The sequence below is a fragment of the Lepidochelys olivacea genome, assembly GCF_965140295.1.
Source record: "Lepidochelys olivacea isolate rLepOli2 genome assembly, chromosome: 10".
NCBI classification, from domain to species: domain Eukaryota; kingdom Metazoa; phylum Chordata; order Testudines; family Cheloniidae; genus Lepidochelys; species Lepidochelys olivacea.
Genome location: NC_140420.1, coordinates 65353926 through 65373666, shown reverse-complemented (window position 1 = coordinate 65373666; position 19741 = coordinate 65353926). Strand labels below are relative to the sequence as shown.

Below are 19741 nucleotides of genomic sequence, written 5' to 3'. Positions count from 1 at the left end.
CCGGAACACACATCAGTCTGACCAGGGTCCTAACACTCTAATAGCAAGGTGGGTGAGAGCCCGAGTCCTGCAGTGACTTGGGGCCATTTTGCAATTTTTCAGTGTGGACGAGGTTTAAAATGAAGAAGCTTGGACACTCAAGACTAGGCTTGGAAACGGAGTCCACAAGCCCAGGTCTCACAGATTCAGGTTTACAATGCAGTGTAGACACAGCCTGTGAGGGCTCAGCCGGGCAAATCTCTGCTCTTGGACTTTTAATCATGGATATCAAGAAGCTGAGTGGTGTTGAGGCCCATATAAATGCCTTCAAGAGAGGTAGGAATTTGAAACGGGGTTGACAATATCTATTTAAAAAGCTATGTGGTTTCTGTGAAGTAGCATAAGATGGTCCTTCACTTATCCTATACAGTGATATTGGAGCTAGCATTTTAATGCATAGGATGTTTACCCATCATGATTTTATCAGCACTGGTGAGTTTTAGTGCAAGCAGGTTTGAAGTGGAGTAAAAATTCCACCCCTCTAATCGAAGAAATCCGTGTGTGTGGGGATAATGACAGCAGGGAAGTCACCACGATACTTAATGAAGTGTGAATGCCATCCTTTCTGAAGTTGAAAATAACATCTGGATGCAGGCATTGCTTGAATCCAACTGCACAGGACATAAGTAAACACAAACGTTTCTATGAATTATGTGCTCATTATTTCAGCAATTTGAGGAAAGATTATGCCATTGCCTTTTCAGATTCTGGCTTCCTGTGTGCTTAGGCTTTTGCCGTTTTCATCATGTCTTTAGAGTAAATTTGATAGGCACAGGATGTTGCAATAAATCGGATATTGAACCAACAGTCAATTAAAAAAAAATGAACTTAGTTTCTAGGAAAGATGCATCACATCTTCTCACAGGAATCGTACCATATGTCCTAATATCAGTGGAACAATAGATTCAATTATTGGCTTCTGATGGTGCCTTTCAGACATAATAGCAAAATAGAATTTTTGCTATGTTCTGAGCAAAAACTGTATTACTGGCACATTAAAACTGTTCTCTCCTCCCTCCCTGCCCCCCCCCGGGCAAAAAAAGTCATTTTTTTCATGGCTACTCCTTTAGTGTATTTATGGTGCATGAGTCACCAGGCTTTCTTCTGATTGGATGAAAATTAAACACCCCTGGGACTGTCAGTCAGTTATAGCCATTCTCAGCTTCATTCACAGATTTATTAGCTTGCACACAGAGAAATTCATTCAGAAAACTTCATTCACAAAAACGGCAACACTCTCTTCAGAATTTTGAACAGAAAAATTCTGCTGTAACCTGGCTTTTAAGGAAAAGCTAGAAATGACTCAAGGGCTGGCAAAGAAGCTGCGCAAAGATGATGATGATGAGTCTGGAGATTTGAAGTAAAATTGTGCTGGACCATACAAATATTGAGCGTATTTCTAGATTGCGATGCTGAATGACTTTAAAAACAAGAATTAGCAAGATTTGTATTAAGAACTGCTGACTACATTCAGAGAATTATTTTGCATGTTTTTTAAAATCATATTGTGTGAATAAAGAATGTGCAAATTGCAGAACCATGATTTTTCTTTCCAGTTGCGCAGCTGAATACAAAATGCTAAGAACAGGGCTTGTAAGGTATCTCTTTGGATTCCTGCTAATCTAAAATTGCTTTTGAGATTCTCTCGATCTTGCATTGCTTTCTGTGGAATATTTTTTTTTTTTTTTAGTCTTTTCAGCAGCCGAGGGTTCACAGTTAATGATGCAGGCTATAACAGTGAGTGTTCAAAGCTGAGAATGATTTAGAGGCTTGCTTGCTTGTGGCAGAAGTGATTTTAGATATGGATAGCATCTCTTCAGATTAACCTGCTGTAGCATTGTTATACCTGTGTGTATGTTTCCTTTAGCATAACTTACAGATGACCATGCAGACTTAAGCTATGTTTATTAAGAAAAATAAGCCACGGGTGAAGCAGTCAACAAAAAATATCCAATTGGTGTCTGTTTTTAAAATAGTTTGAATTGCTTAATTTCCATGTCATTTACCTACAAGAAGAAAACCAATTTATGCAACAGTATCCAGTTACAGAACTTCCAAGGCTATGAGAGAACGCAGTCAGCACAGTCTCAGTGGACACGTACTGTATGTAGGACGATTTAGACACCCAGGAATGCTTCACAGGGCTAAATACAGTCGCTTTAGGGATGATTTTATAACATCATTAGAGGAAGGTACACAAAGTAGTTCTTTAAATATCAAAGGCTCCTCTTCATCTTCTCATTCCTCAACACCTCATTTGCCAGTTGAGGATGTCACCTTGGGGACACAGGACAGCTCTACCACTTTGTGCACTTTGATTCCCCGAATGGCTAATATTAAATTATCCAATCCATCTAATCTGCCTGGTTTTAAAAACTTCTGTCTGGGGACAAAAGAGGTGCCAAGAATTAAACTCACAGAGTGTGTTACAGTTCCAAGCAGCCCAACCTCACCAGAAATCAGTTTAATCAGCTGCCTGCCTACTTCTTATCCACGGCAGGACCCGGACAAACTCGATGTAAATGCAAAACCTCAAGATGACTGCATCTTGCTGGGCTTTGAGTCTGCCCCTCTAAGCAAACAGGACAAACCTCCGGTGCAGAGTGGAGGGGACATTGTGAAGACTGGCATGACCTACTGTGTACGAGTAAGTAGCTTCTCTCAGATTTTCCACTAAAAAGCAAATAATCAAATTGTGTGGGCTTGTGCAACATAACCTTCCTTTCCCCACTTCTTCACTAGGTACTGAAATCACTGGATACGGCATGTTCCCTGTTTCCTGAGGCCTTGTATATATGACGTGTTGATTATACCAAGGGGAATTAAAGTACATAAGTAATCCAAAGGAGTAATGTAATAGTAGTCTCCAAAAGCATTTCCTTGAAGGTTTATTATAAGAAATGCTCCTTAAGCAGATTAACTGATTTGAAAAAAGAATAAGGAAGTGCATGTTTGAGGGAGGTGAACACTAAATAATTTCTTTATTCCCTTTACAGCAATCCTGCAGCACAAAATCGCAAATGGGTCGTAACGCTGTCATGTTGCTGTAGGCGTGTAATAGTTGCTGAGAATCCTACTGTAAATTGTAGTTCTTTTGCATCATCTCTCCTGGAAACACCAAGGGTGTTTGCTTTCATGCAGCATGTTTTATAGTCCTAAATTGGCATTTGGAATGCGTCGGATTTTCCTAGTACCACCAGTGCATGCGGTAAACCCTTTTATCCGTTTAGGAGCTGTCCATTCATGGAGGATACCTCGGCCCGATATCTTTCATTTTCAGTGCTGTGCTGGTACTGTTATATTTTGTCTCTCTATTTTTCACTCTCTGGTGGGAAGAAAACCTTGCTGCATGAATGATTCCCTGCAAACTGTATTTTCTGCTTCCCTCCCGCACGGCACACGCATCATTTCTTTTTCTTCTTTCCCAGTGTAGATTTTACAGTTGTTACCCTAATTCTTGCACTGTGAAAAGAACTGACAGTTGCTTCCCAGGGACCTTCGACCCTGACCTTTTCATTTCTTAAGGTTCATCTCCTGTCTAACAGCTTTCCAAAATGGAAGCCTGTCTACATTAGGCACAGAGAAAGCTTTTGCCATGGGAAAATTACAGCAAAATTTTTTTCAAGTTACTTCAGGAATAATGGCGTAAGAGGCTGGGCAAAGTCATGGCTTCCGTACTTTGGTTTGGCATGATTTTTGCTTGACAAATTGGTGATTTCTTATAGCCCTATTATCCTTTAGGTGAGTACAAATTGTTTTATAATTTGTTCCAATATCTTTCTAGGTATCAAAGTTAGGCTGACCAGTCTATAATTCTCCTGGTGCTCATTGTTCCCCCTTTAAAAAAAGAAAAAAAAAGATACTATATTTACCCTTCTCCAGTCCTCCAGACCAGTGGTTCTCAAACTAGGGCTGCTGCTTGTTCAGAGAGAGCCCCTGGCGGGCCGGGTGGGTTTGTTTACCTGCCGCGTCTACAGGTTCGGCCGATTGCGGCTCCCACTGGCCGTGGTTTGCCACTCCAGGCCAATGGGAGCCGCAGGAAGCGGCGCGGGCAGAGGGATGTGTTCCAAGTTTTGGCTAGCTCTAGCATCTGGTACAGGCCACTGACAAACCCTGGATGCTGACTTAATGGTCCATGATCTCGGATGGTATAGCAATTTCCATGTTTCTGTGTTCGAAAATATGTTTGGTACTAGATCTTTTAGAGCGTATAGAAGGAAATGTATTTACATATCCTTTTTTTCATGTACTGCCTAATTGGTGTCTTCCTATAGAAAGACTGAGTAGCTAGACAGCATGAACTGTCTATATGTTGTTTGCCAATAGAACGTGTGGGACTGCCCGTATTCATTATAATCAGACTGGGGACTACACAGTGAGTTACTGTACTATACTTGCTGTTCTCAATTTGATAATTACTGTGGACAAGGCTTGCCAAGAAGTGATTATAACTATGCACAACAGTCACAAAGACAGGCTGGCTATATGTTCTATTCACAACAAGATACAGACCGATGAAAATAGTGTCTTTCCTTAATACCATACAACTCTGAAGGCCCAATCCACAGAGGTTGCTAGGGATCATTTTGCTGACTTCCATGGTCATTGAATCAGGCCATAAAACAGTACTTTAACAGTACTACAACAGCTCAGTCTTTAAATCAATAGTATGAACAGTCTGCAAAATCTTGAATGATTTTGTTAAGCACATGTCTGCAACAAGTCTTATTTACTGGAGTCCCCTATTAAAAATATTGAAGGGGAAATTGTTGGATATTTTAGAATTTAATATTATATAATGTACTAATATCATGTAGCTTACATTTTTTCACAACACTCTTTCTCTTTACCAATATAAGTGCTATTCATCTGATAGCTGTTGGGTTACCTCTATAAAATAAGTTGGGGGTCTCTTGAGTAAGGGGGTTTGCAAGAGTGGCCTTAAGGCAGGAAGTGAGGAATACCATGTCCACTTTGAAGTTTTGCCTGAGAGATCATGCACAGGAGCTTCTCTACCGTACTCCATTTCATGGTGGATAGGTCCATCTATTAGCCAAGATGGTCAGGGATATAACCCCTTGTTCTGGGTGTCCTTAAACTTCTGATTCTGAGAAGCTGGGACTGGACAACAGGGGATGAATCACTTGGTAATTATTCTGTTCTGTTCATTCCCTGTGAACCAGCCGCTATCAGAAGCCAGGATACTGGGCTGACCCAGTATGACTGTTCTCATGTTACCCTGTGCAATCTTGCCTTTACTCACAGGTGATTTCTTACTGAAATCTGCATGAGAAAACTAATGAGAGGATCCAAGTTGTATTATCCAGGTTACATTAGGGGTGTCTGGGGGCAGGGTTTGGTGTATTTTGAGTCAAATCTTAGCTAACTTTATAGGTGTTCCGTACAACATTTTTCTTGTATTATTTTAAAAATAATCAAATTGGCTCCCTACAAAACCATCCCAACCTGGGGATGAGCTCCCATTGAGTATGGGGGAGCACTACCAGCTGCTGGCCCCCCAAAACAAAATAAAAAATATTCAACGCTGCAAAACATTGTAAATTGAGGCTATTTTGGTTCTATATTGTCTTAAAACTCATTCTCTCATTTTGTTTCTTCAGTCATTATGATTTCTGTTACAGTAGTTGCTAAGACTGGGGCCTGGTGGGGCTAGGCACTGGATAGACAGTTGCCCTGCCCCAAAGAGCTCTCACACTAGAGCCCCAATCCTGCAAAGGTTTAAACACCCGCACGACTTTCCATATCTGAGTAGTTCCATTGGCTTCAGTGGGGGACTACTCAGGTGTATAATATTATGCACAGTCTTAAGTCTTTGCAGGTTTGGGGCCAAGGTAGGCAAAGGGTGTGAGAAAGGAAAGCGTGGCCATCCCCACTTGGCAGAGGGGGATTTGCGATTTAAATGATTTGCCAAAGATCACACAGTGAATCTGTGGCAGAGCCAGGAACTGAGCTGCGGTCATGTGACTTGGTGAAAACTGATAAACCCATAACACTCTAGTAATGTAAATGCCAGGATCTGGCCAGAAGCAGGAAAATAACAGGTCACATGCAGTTTTAGTAGCAGCAATGTTTTTATTATGCCTGCAGAGTCTCATGCAGCTAAAGCTCCGGTTTTTGCGGCTTTTTGGAGCTGGAGATGTAGTCCCAAAAGCATGGATTGAGTCACTCAGATATAGGATGGACACACATATGTTTGGCATTTTGCCAAGCCGACCCCCAAAATAAATGAAAAATCCAAGACTCTCCTGGGAAGTAGATTAACTTCCGTGACTCACTGCTTCTCAGTCTCATCTATGAGTCATGAACCAGGATGTATTTTTAGCTCTTTTGCTGTGACAGGCATAGCACTGGGTGCAAGTATTTTATTGTAATATCCATGGCCAAATGAATAAGAACACAGGTGTTTAGCTGAACCACCCCTGTGGGTCAACAGCTTACAGGAACATTGGGTGAAAGGAGCAGGCAGCAGTGGTTGTAACCGCTGATTTAGGAATTCCCATGAGTCCTGCTCCTGTATAGCCTGTCAATAGCGGCCTGGCCCAGTGGCTTATCAATTGTGATTAGTCCTTTGTTTCAGTATTCTTCTCCCTGCGCGAGTAGAAGGTGATGGGAACATGGCAGAAGCAGGTCCATCAGCCCCTCTAAGGAAGGGAGTGACCTATGGCAACTAAACAGCCATTTCTCTGCGATGGCTTGTAAAATGTGGCGGGTGCTGGGCAGTCCTGCTATTTGATAGCCCTAGGGATTAAATTCTTCTATCCACAGAGCAGGTTCGGCCTGGGCAGCGGTAGCGCAAACTTCCTCAGTGCTCTGGTCATGTGTTTCACCCTGACTTGGAGGTACCACTGCTAGCAACGTGCGGCAGGAGGGTAACACAAACTCTGTCCGTGGTCTCTGCTGCGACAGCCAAGAAGAGACGGATAGTATCCTCTCCGATGAACAGAAGTCCATCAAATAGCCATCAACTGTTACCAACTTTAACTCCGTATTGACCGTGTTTACACTGGTACTCAGGTTCTTCACTGTAGCAAGTGGTTTCTAACAGAAAATCGTGCCGCTTAGGCCTTTTACCTCATCTGAAGCTGGTAGCTCAAAGCAGGGCTGAGCTTTGAAAGAATCCGGTTAGGGCTAGAGCCTGCAAAGGGGCCCAGTGCAGCCAGTTGGAAAATACATTTGATTTTCCACAAAAAAAATCTGCAAGTGAATATTTTGTTTTCATTGAAATTTCTCAGCGATTTTTTTAAAATGATTTTTGTCAAAAAATGGGGGGGGGGGAATGCAACCAAAAATAATGCTTTTCTTGGGTAAGTTTCCATTTGGTGAAAGTAATTTTTCATCCCAAAATGTTTTTGCGTTAAAGGATTTTGACTCGCTCTAGTGCTGAGAACCATCTGCTTCCGTTTGGGTTCTAGTCTATATGGCTTCTTATTCTGCCCTCAGCCCCGGAGTATCAGAACACCTGCCAGTAGTGCATGAAGCAACCTAACATCTGTCACACGTGGTTCATTCTTTCTCTCGCTCATCCTCTCCCTAGGGGGAGAATTGTGGATGTAGTGCAGTGTTTTGTTTGCTCTGTTGGATTTTGTTTGGGGTTGGAAGGTGTTCAGAGTTTTGCAGGAGAAACTCAGCACCCTGCAGGTTGGGGAACAGGCAGTTAAAGAATTTCTGGAGGAACGAAAAACCTGGGGCAGAATGAAAGGTTCAGCTGGTCATTAGCAGCCTGATGTGGTGGCTGATAATGACGACATAAACCAGAAAACTGAAAGAAGAAGAAGAAGAAAGAACAAAACCAAACCTCAAACCACCACCTTTCTGAATTGACGAAAATAGAATTTTGAACTGTGTGTTGCTATGGTTAGAGTTTTGTTGACGGTACCTGACCCTTTCTAACAGTTAGACCAATACGTAAACCAACAGGAGGGCAGGGCTGTCACTGGAGCAATCAGGCTTGGTACAGTGACTACCAGAGCTTGTTATTTATGGCTATGGCTTTGTGACCGTTTCCTTAGCCTTTGGCTCCACTAAAAGTTCAGAGGCGCATCATAAAAAACAAAGGTTTCCGAGTAGCAGCCGTGTTAGTCTGTATTCGCAAAAAGAAAAGGAGGACTTGGGGCACCTTAGAGACGAACCAATTTATCTGAGCATGAGCTTTCGTGAGCTACAGCTCACTTCATCGGATGCATACTGTGGAAAGTGTAGAAGATCTTATTATATACACACAAAAAGTCCACAGTATGCATCCGATGAAGTGAGCTGTAGCTCACGAAAGCTCATGCTCAGATAAATTGCTTAGTCTCTAAGGTGCCACAAGTATAAAAAACAAACAAACCCAACAGTTGTATGAAGAAGCTTAACCCCACTACACATGAGCTGCAGAGATCAGAGTTTGTTCAAGCACACTGGGGATGGGGACACTGCGATCGGAGCACCCCCAGGTGACATAGCCCTGTGAGTGAGGCAGTCCCAAACACAGGACACCATTACCCAGAAAGGGGAGGAAGAGGCAGGGGTGGGAAACTCAGAAACTTTTTCTAGTTCAAAAGCTCCTTGTTAGAGCAATGCTGGGTACGGAAGTATTTGAATCAGAGTAGCATTGTTGGCATGCTTTTTTGCATTCAGTACAAATGTTTATGATGCTTTCTTTCCCCACGCAGCTACATTATGTTTATAGTGAATTGAACTTAAGGTCAGTACTTAAACTCATATACATTGGATACAAAGCTATTTGGTAGCAGCATAATACAGGACTGTTTTCATTGAAAGCACAGAGTGCCAATTCCTGGCTAGTCAGCCTTTGGATCTGCAGGGGCTGACACTGACCGAAGAGTGGGTCACCTCTGTTAACTAATAAGTAAAACTGTAAAGCTTCAGCTGAATGGTTTAATTTGAAGCACGGCATTTTGCTCGCTGTCTCACTTATTTAGGTGAATCAGTGCAGTCGTTCAAACTAGTACTGGAAGCATTAGCTGTGTTAAGGAAAGGCAAGGCAGGAGCCTTGGAGCTGTAGTTGAAGGGGTCATCAAAGTCACATAACCTATGTTGCTGCATCCTGGCACCTCCTCCCACGCAACCTTTCATCCTGCTTTTCATTGACTCTGCATCATACTGTTGTAACTAGAAGGGAAAAGATTCCACCTTTAACTTCCCCAGCTCGGTTACACAAGAATTGTTCCCAAATCAGCTTCGGCATAAGGATGTCTAGACCCCGCTATCCAGGATTACCCTCCCCCACCCAATACAGGGAGTTGGGGGTTATTCTCACACCCATACCTGTTGGAAGAGTTGTTGGCCTCTCCTTTAGCAAGGAACAATCCTCTCTAGCACATACTATCAAATCCTGTCCCTCAAACCTGAAAGAGGGACTACCATGTATGTACCTGACCCTGCCTCACTGAAGTCAATGGGAACTTTACTATTGACCTCTGTGGGCTTTGGATCGAGCCCTAATTGCAGAAGTCATGTTCTTAGCCTAGGGCTCAAATTTAGTTATGGTGCTTTTCCTTAGGCAGAGTATTTCTGTAGTCAGGACAGTACATTATCTGCATTCTCTGCTGTTCTTGCTCTGTGCAGTACCCTTGATTCAGCTTTGATTCTCTCTACTGCTTTCCTTTGGCCTTTGAGTCTTAGTGACAAGTACCCTCCTTCTACAGCTTTGGAAATCAAGAATCAAGCTGCTATTGGCATATTCAGATGCTACATCAGCTGTTTAGGTCAAAAGTTTGCATACAAGTAACTGGCCCTTATACTTGTATCTTTTATTACAACAACCTTGAGTAAGCTAATTGCTCTGGCCTATTTCATTTACATTTTTTTACTCAGTCAATTATTGTGGCATGAAAACACCTTCCAAATTTAGACTTAAACCATCTTGTAGTTGGGATTTTCTTTCCATTCATCCTGCAGGGGGAAAAACAGCATGGGTAGCTTGCTAGAAATATATATATTACGAATAATTTAAAGTGCTCTGCTCTGTGTTTGGGAAGATCGGGTTGAAAAAGTTTCTTGCTTTTCAGCTGGACCATGGTAAGGTGTATAATAGCTCTGAGCTCCGATGGGAGAGACCACAGTCCCCATGGGCCCCTGAGAAAGGCCTGTCTCCTCAGCAAATGTCCTCACCCTGGCAGTAGATGGTTTGATTATTTTTGAGGACTGGAGCTGTTGGCAGTATTGAGGTCCTGGACAGTGAAGTGGCCTTTTAAGTATCCTAAGCCATGACCATTTATAGCATGGAAAGAAGGACCAAACATCAAATGTAACATTGTTTTCTATTCAGGTACAATGTAGAGACCAGAGCTCCAGGGCAACATGCTCTTGGTAACCTATGAAGCTATGTGGGTCTGCTGCAGCATCGTGCAGTAGCTGCAGTTTTCTAGGGGCTGATGCTTTCAAGCCTAAATAAATTGTATGGCCAGCATTATCATTAATAAGTGATCATCAGCAAGGATGGGATGTGTCTCTGGGAATCCTGCTTTATTCAAGACCTGGGTCAACAAGGAGCCCAGAACTCCTAAATTGCACATTGTCTTGACAATTTGTGGAACTCTGACTTTGTCAATTTGTGGCCTCACCAAGATGGCAAACTCTTCTTCAAGCATAACCATTCTACCTTGCTAGGGTTTAACATCTGCCAGCCCTTCTTCATCTGACTGCTGATCTCAGCCAGTCACTGAGGAACTGGAGGAAAGCACATTTCCAAGATTTAACTTTGAATTGGTGTAGAAGTAGCACATTCCATTGTAATTTCTAAAGGTGCCTCTGCCCCAGGCTGTTGTTCAAGTAGACATCCTTTCTTCTAGCCAACCCTGCTGGGATTTTAACTATTTTCTTAACCCAGGAGCGTTGGTACTGAAAGTTTTATATGCAGAAGTGTATTATAACATGGGAAAGAGTATATAGAATATTATAACTTATACTACAAGGTATTTTATTACACCACTAGGATGAGGATATCATACTCACAAGGGCTTGATCCCACTCCTTCTGATTCCTGAAACACTTACACCAGATGCTAGACTGGCTAATCCCATGCCTATGCCCTATTTTAAAATAAAAAGGGGGAAGCCAGGAGAATGCTGGCCTGTGCAAACCTTTGGCAGTCTCCGACTCCAACCAAACTCCTTCCATACCCAAGGTGGCTATTTCATGGAGCCACTGCTTCCACCTCCACTTCCAAACTGAGTCAGACAGCGATTCTTCACTGCTGAGGTAACTCAGGTGATTTGCACCTGGGTTTAACCTAGCATGAGTCTGAGCAGCTACAATGCAAAGCCCTACCAAAGTTACTTGTTACTCCGTCCTTCTTACTGCTGCACTCCCATGAGAGTATCATTAGGCCTTCTCAGGACATATTCCATGGTTCCCTGTGGTACAGTAATCTGAGTGGCTCAATTATTCTTTCCCAGTGAAATGTGGGAGATTTGCCCATCCTTCTGGGTGCATGAAGGGAATTGTGGGAAGGCAGTGGGTGACTACTGGCATTCAGATGAGTGAGCCTGCATCCTCACTGCAAAGTGGTTACCAGCCTGAGCGAAAGCAGAACCCAGGCTCTTGCCCACTTCCCCATCCACGCCAGCTAGCCCAGTTTGCAAGCACCAGTAAACTCAGGTGAGGGGGTTTTGTGGGAGGGGGTACAAGAGGGTAGTTAGGGCAACACTTGGGTAAGACCCCCCGCCCTACCTAGGTACTTGGGTGGCTAGCCCATCCCGCTACTCATGCCATGGCAGCTACACTTCTACTGGTACTGCACTACTCAATCAGCGCTAGTGTGGGTATGTCTACCTGCACTAGAAGTGACAGCTCCAGTGTAGACAGACCCGAAGTCAAAGGCATCACACTTTTTACTTCCTAGGGCACTCTCTTTTGCTTTATTTTAGCAGGGGTTCCAGTCTCCTTTAAGTCCCTTTTTGATTGCTCCACAGGTCTCTTCTTCAGCACAAGTTCCTGAATACTGGGGCACAGCCTTCCATTTCCCTCCCATTCCCGTTGATCAGCTTCTCCCATTCTCTTTGACCGGCTTCTCCTGGACCCTGGCCACTATCTTCTTTCTACACTTTTCCCTGCTCTTTTCCCCCTGAGATTTGGAGATTCAGACTTTATTGATCATGTATCTTCAGGTCACTCATGGACAGTAAACAAATCAGGGAACTGAGGAAGCTGCCATATTAATGCATTTCCTCTACCCAGGTTTTAAGTAAGGAGTCATCTTTTGTGAATCAGCTCAGCTCCAGTCAGGGTAATTTATTGCGAAAACCTAGTATTGATTTTTTTCATCTTTGCTTAGAGTAGCTTCCCACGCATCTGTTCAGGATGCAAGGGTGAATTTACTCATCATCATATGATCCCAGCATATGACTCACTCCCTCCTCTGAATCTTTCGTTTCATCCAAGGAAGCAGAGTGTCGCCGGCCAGCTCACTGAATTTCTGTTCCTAAGAGAAAATGGAGTTTAAAAACTGTGCCTGAAAACAGACTTTTACAATGCTTTTCTGCGCAACATGCTTAGCTACTCCCCTTCTCATTAGTTAGCTCTTACGAAGGAACACCCCATTCTCCATAAATGCTGCAATGTATAACTCAGATTTTTACTTCCTTTAATTTTTAAATCACAGCCCTACAGGACGATGTCACAGTTTCCAACAGCAGAAATACCACTTTGTACAATTAAAAAACAGAACAAAACTTGGGTACGCTAAAAATATTTCTGTAATAGTAATTTCAGAAATCCTCAAGCTAGTGTCAGCTGTAGCTTCTGTGAGAATATTCCATAATCTCCTTACTTTAGTTCTTTTCATTCACCAAACAGAGGCTTTAATTCAGGAAGAGACAGTCATGTGGCTAACTCACCGGAAGAACATGCAACTGTACTGTATTTGCTTTTTTTTGTCCCTGTTGCTGCCTGATTGCGTACTTCCGGTTCCAAATGAGGTGTGTGGTTGACCGGTCAGTTTGTAACTCAGGTGTCTGTGTCTGTAACTCTGAGGTTCTACTGTACATGTTTTGGAGTGAAGTAATATCAGTCAGTGGCTTTGACTTACATACTGTACTGAGCTAGAAATGTCCATAGGTTCGTATGTAACCATCAAAGAATCCCTAGGCTAATACATCCTGAGATTCCACATAGGTTCTGATTGACAGTTCTTTGTTTCACCCCTACCCCTGTACAAAGCCCATATGAATCAGCTTTGTTGCAGGAAATCAAGTGTGTACTGTAGATTGGAGGGGACAGAATTCATCCACTGATCTAGGGGCAGGCTGGTGCTCTATGATACAGTCCCTCCACACCTGCTGCTGGGGACTGGAATACCAGCCACTGCTCTCCCAACACCCTATATGCGGGTTGCCAGCCACTGAATCTGCACAGGTGTGGATCCAAAGGCCCTTCCTCTTGTACTCACCAATACTTCCCTCCATGCTGTCCTATTTGGAGTGACATGCAGTTCCCTGCCTGGCCATTCTGCAGGACAGTCCTAAGGCATATGGCCCTTCTGCTAATGTATAAATGTCACCACTGCCTTTCACACATCCCTCATGGTCCAGTGGTAAACCTAGTGGACTGTCACAAACTGAAATAAGATAACCAATGATAAGTAGGGTCGAGGAGAGGGAGGTGGTTAGATTTTTGTGTGTGGCAATTGCCCTGCCTCCTTTTAATGTTATGTTGTTTACAATCCTTGTTTCATCAGTTACATTATTCAATCAAATAAAATATATATTGATTAGTAGATTTGAAAACAATTGTACAAATGTTTCTACATCTATTTAATGTCCTTAAAGGGCCAAAATTATGTCTGCACCCAGTTGTGACCCTCTTTCTGTTTTTCAAGGTGTTCTTTTAAATAGCTGTGATTTTTTTTTTTTTTTTTTTTGCTCTCCATTTCTACTCTAGTACATGGGCTGTATAGAAGTGTTGCAGTCAATGAGGTCTCTGGACTTTGGCACCAGGACACAAGTCACCAGGTAAGTGGTGGGCGACTGACATCCAGCTTAATACAAAGCCTGAATATTAATTGCTACACAAAGCCTTAGATGTGGGTTTTCTCTTCAGACTCCTGTGTTTTCTCACATGGTGATCTAAAATATCTGACCATCGCAATAGGGTGTGTCTGCACTAGAAAATAATCTGTGTTCATCACCACCACCACACAGAGTCCCCATCCTGAGGTCCCTCCTCTTTCACGCTTGGTTTTGGATGCAGATGAGACCAAAATGTGTTCAATATCCGAGATGGAATGTGCGATTGGTCCCTCTGTCTAGCAAGGTCCCAGTCTTGAATTCTTTATTAGGTGTGTAGCATTGCTTGGCCCAGTTTACACGAGCAGCCAAGCAGGGCTGAACATGGAGTCTGAGAAGAGTTAGGCTGGACAATGGGTATGAAACACTGTCCATTTTCTAGTGCACAGCAGGCCTTAATTTCCAGGCTTCAGATCAGCAAAAGTTTGTTCCTAGATACTAAACCTCTGGGTTTGGCCAATAATAAAAAAACACCATGTTATCACTCCTCAGGGTTCAGTAGAGTTCCCTTAGGGCTGCTTAAATGTGAAATACTTTGTGTTATATTATCTTTGTAAGTTTGTAACTTCCTCTACAGATCAAGTGGATGGGTGTTGATATTCAGTCTTCTGGAGTAAGGCATTAGTGTTTTTAATAAGATACTGTGACAGGACTGGGAAGGGCCAGAATTTCCTTTCCTTTATTTTTCATTTACCTATCTGTGAAGTCCATGTTACTCTATATTTGTGTGTGAGTGTATATAAGTGTGTGAGTGCACATGTTTGAGGTTCAAAATAAATGCTACTTTTCCCTTTCAAAAGAAACTCCTTATCGGGAAGTAGCATGGCTCATGTAAAGCCCTTTAACAGCTGGGGTTAGATTCTATGCTGCCCCATGCAGGAGGCACAGCCTAGGTGTGTGCGGACAGGTAGCTCTATGCCCACCCAACCTTTGCCCCTCTAGGGGTTATCTACATTACCCACAGGATTGACGGGCAACGATCGATCCAGCCAGGGGTCGATTTATCGTGTCTAGTTTAGACACGATAAATTGACTGCTGAGCGCTCTCCCGTCGACTCCTGTACTCCACCTGAGCGAGAGGTGCAGGCGGAGTCGACGGGGGAACAGCAGCAGTCGACCCTCCACGGTGAGTAGATCTAAGTATGTCGACTTCAGCTACATTATTCACGTAGCTGAAGTTGCGTAACTTAGATTGTTCCCTCCCCCCCGAAGTGTAGACCAGGCCTAAGATTCTGGGCTGCTGGAAAGGCCAGCTGCCAGTTAGCTGCCCTGCAGCCACACTAGCCAGAGTAGTCTGGCTTTGCCCCAGATATGCTCCCTCCCATCCCAAGCCATTCCCCAGCCCAGTTTATGTTGGGGAGTCAGGGAATGTGAGTGAGGCTTCTGGCACCCAACCACACCACCTATATATTGAGGAATTCCCAAGGGGCATTTCTGCTCCTCAGTGTGTTTGTGTTTGCGCAGGGCTGAGAAGGGACAGAAACATGAAGGAAAAGTTTTAAGCTTCCAGGGGATTATTATAATCAAGATTAAGGAAAGGGGACTTGAAAAATTACAAAGCTGTTTGAATTTGGCCAATCTATCTTATAAGTGAAGTTGCTAACGCTGATATTGAGTCTCTTGATAAGATGCTGCATCATTTTTAAATGGGGCTTTTGTATGAAGTGGAATGTTGGAGGTGAGCCTCTGCCTTTGAAAAATAAATTGTTAAAATCATCATCATCATGTTCCCATTACGCCTCTGGCCTTTTGGGCAGCGACGAAGCTCCTCCGCTCCTGTCTGTTTCTGGCAAGTCTTTCAGTGGTTCCCCAGCTGTGCCCTAGGTTTTCAGCTCAGCTTCTGCAACTCTTTGCCATGTTCTTTTCGGGCAGCCTCATTTTCGCTTGCCTTCAGGTGTCCATCTTATTGCTACTCTGGTGATGGACTCAGTTTCCATCCAAAACATGTGGGCAATCCATCTCCAATGCCTCCTGGCAAGTATGGTGCTCATATCCTCTTGGCTGCACTGTGTCAATAGATCTAGGTTTGAGATTGTTCTGGGCCAAAAGATACAGAGGATTTTTCTGAGGCAGGTTGTATGTAATGAAGACAGTTTGGACATGTCATACTTTCTCATTCCCCAGCATTCTGCACTATAAAGTACTGTTGAAAATACACAGCTCTGATAAATCTTGAGTTTGGTTTTGGTGTTATATTTTGATGATTTCCAGACTGTATTTAAGCTCCTGAAGGCGTTCCTGGTTTTATTGATTTTGTTCTGGATGTCCTGGCTTGTTCCACCATCTTAGCTGATGGTGCTGCCCAAGTATGTGAATGTTTCTACACTGGTGAGAACATAATCTTCTCTCTGTAATGGTGATGGTGAGGCAATATTAAAGGCCATGATATCTGTCTTATTGCGGTTGATTTTCAGTCCAATTTGCTGGCTGAATGCGTTAAGTCGAGTTGTTTTTTTTTGTATATGGTGTTGGGTATATGATAGGAGAGTGAGATCATCTGTGAAGTCCAGGTCTTCCAGGGATGAGAAGGATGTCCATTTAATGCCTCTTAGCATGTCTTCTGTTGTATGCCACATTACCCAGTCGATGGCAATGTTGAAGAGGATTGCAGACATGACACACCCCGACGTACTCCTGTTTTGACTTCAAAGCTGAGCTCACTGTAATCAACACTGCACGTAAAGTTGAAATAAGGGATTCCATATGGCTGCAGAATGTGCCATAGGCTGGTCCTGTGAATGTTATCAAAAGCCTTCTCAAAGTCTATGAAGTTTATGAAGAGCTGCTGTTGCCGTTCTAAGCACTGTTCTATTATGTTTCATAGAGTGGAAGATCTGGTCTGTGCATCCACGCCCTTCTGAAAACCGGCTTGCTCTTTTCTGAGAACGCTATCAACTGCTTCTGATATATGTTAAACTGTGATCTTACACAATACTTTTGCTTGGCACAGATAAAAGTGTGATACCACGCCAGTTATTACACTCACTGAGAGTTCCTTTCTTTGGTATCTTCACTATAACCCCATTGGTCCACTCATCTAGCACTTTTTCCCCTTTCCCAGACTGATGTAAATAGAGGGGCCAGGATAGATGCTAACTCAGGATTTACCTTGAACAAATTCTGCACTCAAGTTATCCTCGCCAGGACCTTTCCCGTTTTTTAAGGATTTGATGGCTTGAATGATCTCTTCCTTAGTTGGGATGTCTGTGTTGATATCAAGATCTTCTTCTGCCTCCTGGATGTTTGCTTCCTCTTTAGGTGGCTCCCTGTTCAGCAGTTCTTTGAAATGCTCTGTCCAGCGTATTTCTTGTTCTTTTTCTTTTGTTAGTGGGTGGCCTTGTTTTTCCTTGATAAGATTGTTTGTTGGTGTCTGCCGTTTACAACTGATAACCCGCATCATTTTGTAGACGGTTCCATGTTCACCACAAGCAGCTGCATCCTCTGCTTGTGTTGCCAGATTATCAATATAATGTCGTTTGTCCACTCTCACAAGGTGTTTGACCTCCCAGTGTGCCTTGCTATACTGCTTGTGGTATTTGTCCTTTTGCTTCTGGGATATTGTGTCTAAACCTTTTTTTTCTTCAGGGCTCGTCTGGTTTCTATGAAGTTCCATGTGCTGGGTGTAATCCACTCCTTCCCTCTCTTCTGCCTGTAGCCTAGACAGGCTTCACTGCTCTGTTTATAAATTGCTGTTACTTTGTCCCACTTCTTGTTGATCTCCTCATCTGCATTCCCCTCCTCTTCATCAAGGTCTGCAAGTGCCTGAAACCTGTTCTTTAACTGCAGAATGAAGGCTTTCTGTATTTCAGAGGACTTTAGCTTGTCAATGTCATAACTTCCTTGTCCCACACTTCTCAGTTTTAGCTTGACGGAGGCTGTCACAAGGTGATGGTTGCTGCCAATATCTGCACCTCTTTTCACTTTCACATCTGTCAGTGAGTGTCGCCATTTGCCATTGGTCATCATGTGGTCAATCTGGTTCTTATCTCTGCCATTTGAAGAACACCATGTCAGCTTGTGGATTTCACGGTGTTGAAACAGGGTTCCACCGATGACTAGGTTATTCATATTACAGAAATCAACAAGCCTCTCTCTGTTTTCATTCATGGTGGCACACCCACGTTTTTCCATTGCTCTGTCGTTGTTTGTGTTGTCCTCACCAACTTTGGCATTCAGGTCTCCCGTGATAATAGTTAGGTCATGGCATGGTACTCTCTCTAATGCTGCCTGTAGTGTAAGGTAGAATTTGTCCTTTACTTCTTCATCACTGTCATTTTTCGGAGCATAGCACCTAATTAGGGTGATATTATTACATTTCCCTGTCATTCTGGCTCTCATAAGTCTGATGCTGATGGACCTCCACTCTCTTCTTCAAAAGAATGGCAACACCCTCATGGTGTTGTCCATCATTCCATCCAGAACACAGCAAAGTTTCTCCAAAGGCTGTTAATCTTCCTGATCCAGTCCATCTGCTCTCGCTGACACCCAGGCTGTTTAAGGTGTAGCATCTCATCTCTGCTGTGACCTGAGCTAGCTTCCCTGCTTCGTATATTGTCCATACGTTCCAAAAAACAAGTTTGCTTTTTGTCTTGGTGTTAAAAGTCTATCATTAAAGCTCCTGTGTACCATATTTTAATGCAGCCTTGATTTGTGCATACTTGAAACTAGAAGCTGTTTGCACTTATAATCAACTTATGCACACAGCCAGCCCAGTTCCTGGCTTTGTACAGTAAAGAAAAGCTATTGTGCTATCAATACAATTCCCTCGCGCTAATTATTCACAGATCGAAAACGTATGTGCCGTTCCATTGGCTCATGGAAGTCAGCATTTGGCATTCAGACCAATAAATTGTCGTCTTCAGTAGCTCTAGAAGCCAAAAAGTGAGGTTATCTCACAACGGCATGCCATGGAGTATGTCATTACACTTACAAAATAGAGCTGTTGATGGATTGTTTGGAAAATAATGAGCAATTAATTGTTTAAAGGAAATTCACCAAGTCCAATCTGGCCCAAATTTTAGGGTTTGTAAACATGAGCAATGTTAAAACTTAACAATAGACATGTTTCCATTACTTTAAAAAATTCCAGTGAGAACATTTGAAAAAGAAAATAAAACAGCCCCTTGCAGTGTGTGTGAAAGAGAAGTGCAAACCTAATGCTGGCCTAGTGCAGCAGAATTTGAAGGTCAATAGATTAGCAACTAACTAGATGCAAACAGAAAACTGATTAGTCTATTCTCCTCCTCCTAGCTGAGAAACTAGTATAAATAACGTACAAAAATACCGGCTATTTTAAATGTTTTCAGTTTTAATTATCTGAGGTATCTGCAAACGGGAAAATAGATTTGATTTTTTTACCTTGATAGCATTCCTCTACACAACGGAGCATTTTTCAAAATTGCAGCCCCAAAATGTGTGTCTAAGCTTCATCTACAGTACAAGCTGGGGGTGAGTGTCCCTGCTCATCTCCACGTACTCACACTAACGCTCACCCAGCTAGTACGAATGTAACTAGCCGGGTATCCGCAGTAGCGCGCACAGCAGCGGTGGAGGCAAAGCTGGCTGTGTACCCACCGGTTTCAGGCAATGTTATGTATAACCTATTACGCTCCCCTTCTTCCTGTACAGCAGCTTAACTCTTTGCTGAAACATAGGCTAGAGCGCTCTCTTTT

The 19741-nt window shown here is 43.1% G+C and overlaps 1 protein-coding gene across 2 annotated transcripts in view; it reads left to right on the top strand.

Moving 5' to 3' along the window:
- Window positions 1–1592: 1592 nt before the first annotated feature.
- Window positions 1593–19741, top strand: part of SHC4 (SHC adaptor protein 4) — a 49783-nt gene continuing 31634 nt past the window's right edge. The window contains exons 1-2 of one of the 2 annotated variants that reach the window (XM_084640494.1): window positions 1593–2686; window positions 13945–14015. In XM_084640494.1, the coding sequence (XP_084496620.1) occupies window positions 2102–2686; window positions 13945–14015 (656 nt within the window). In that variant the 5' untranslated portion in view covers window positions 1593–2101. The remainder of the gene's footprint in view (window positions 2687–13944; window positions 14016–19741) is intronic. The other variant, XM_084640493.1, reaches the window with a different exon arrangement.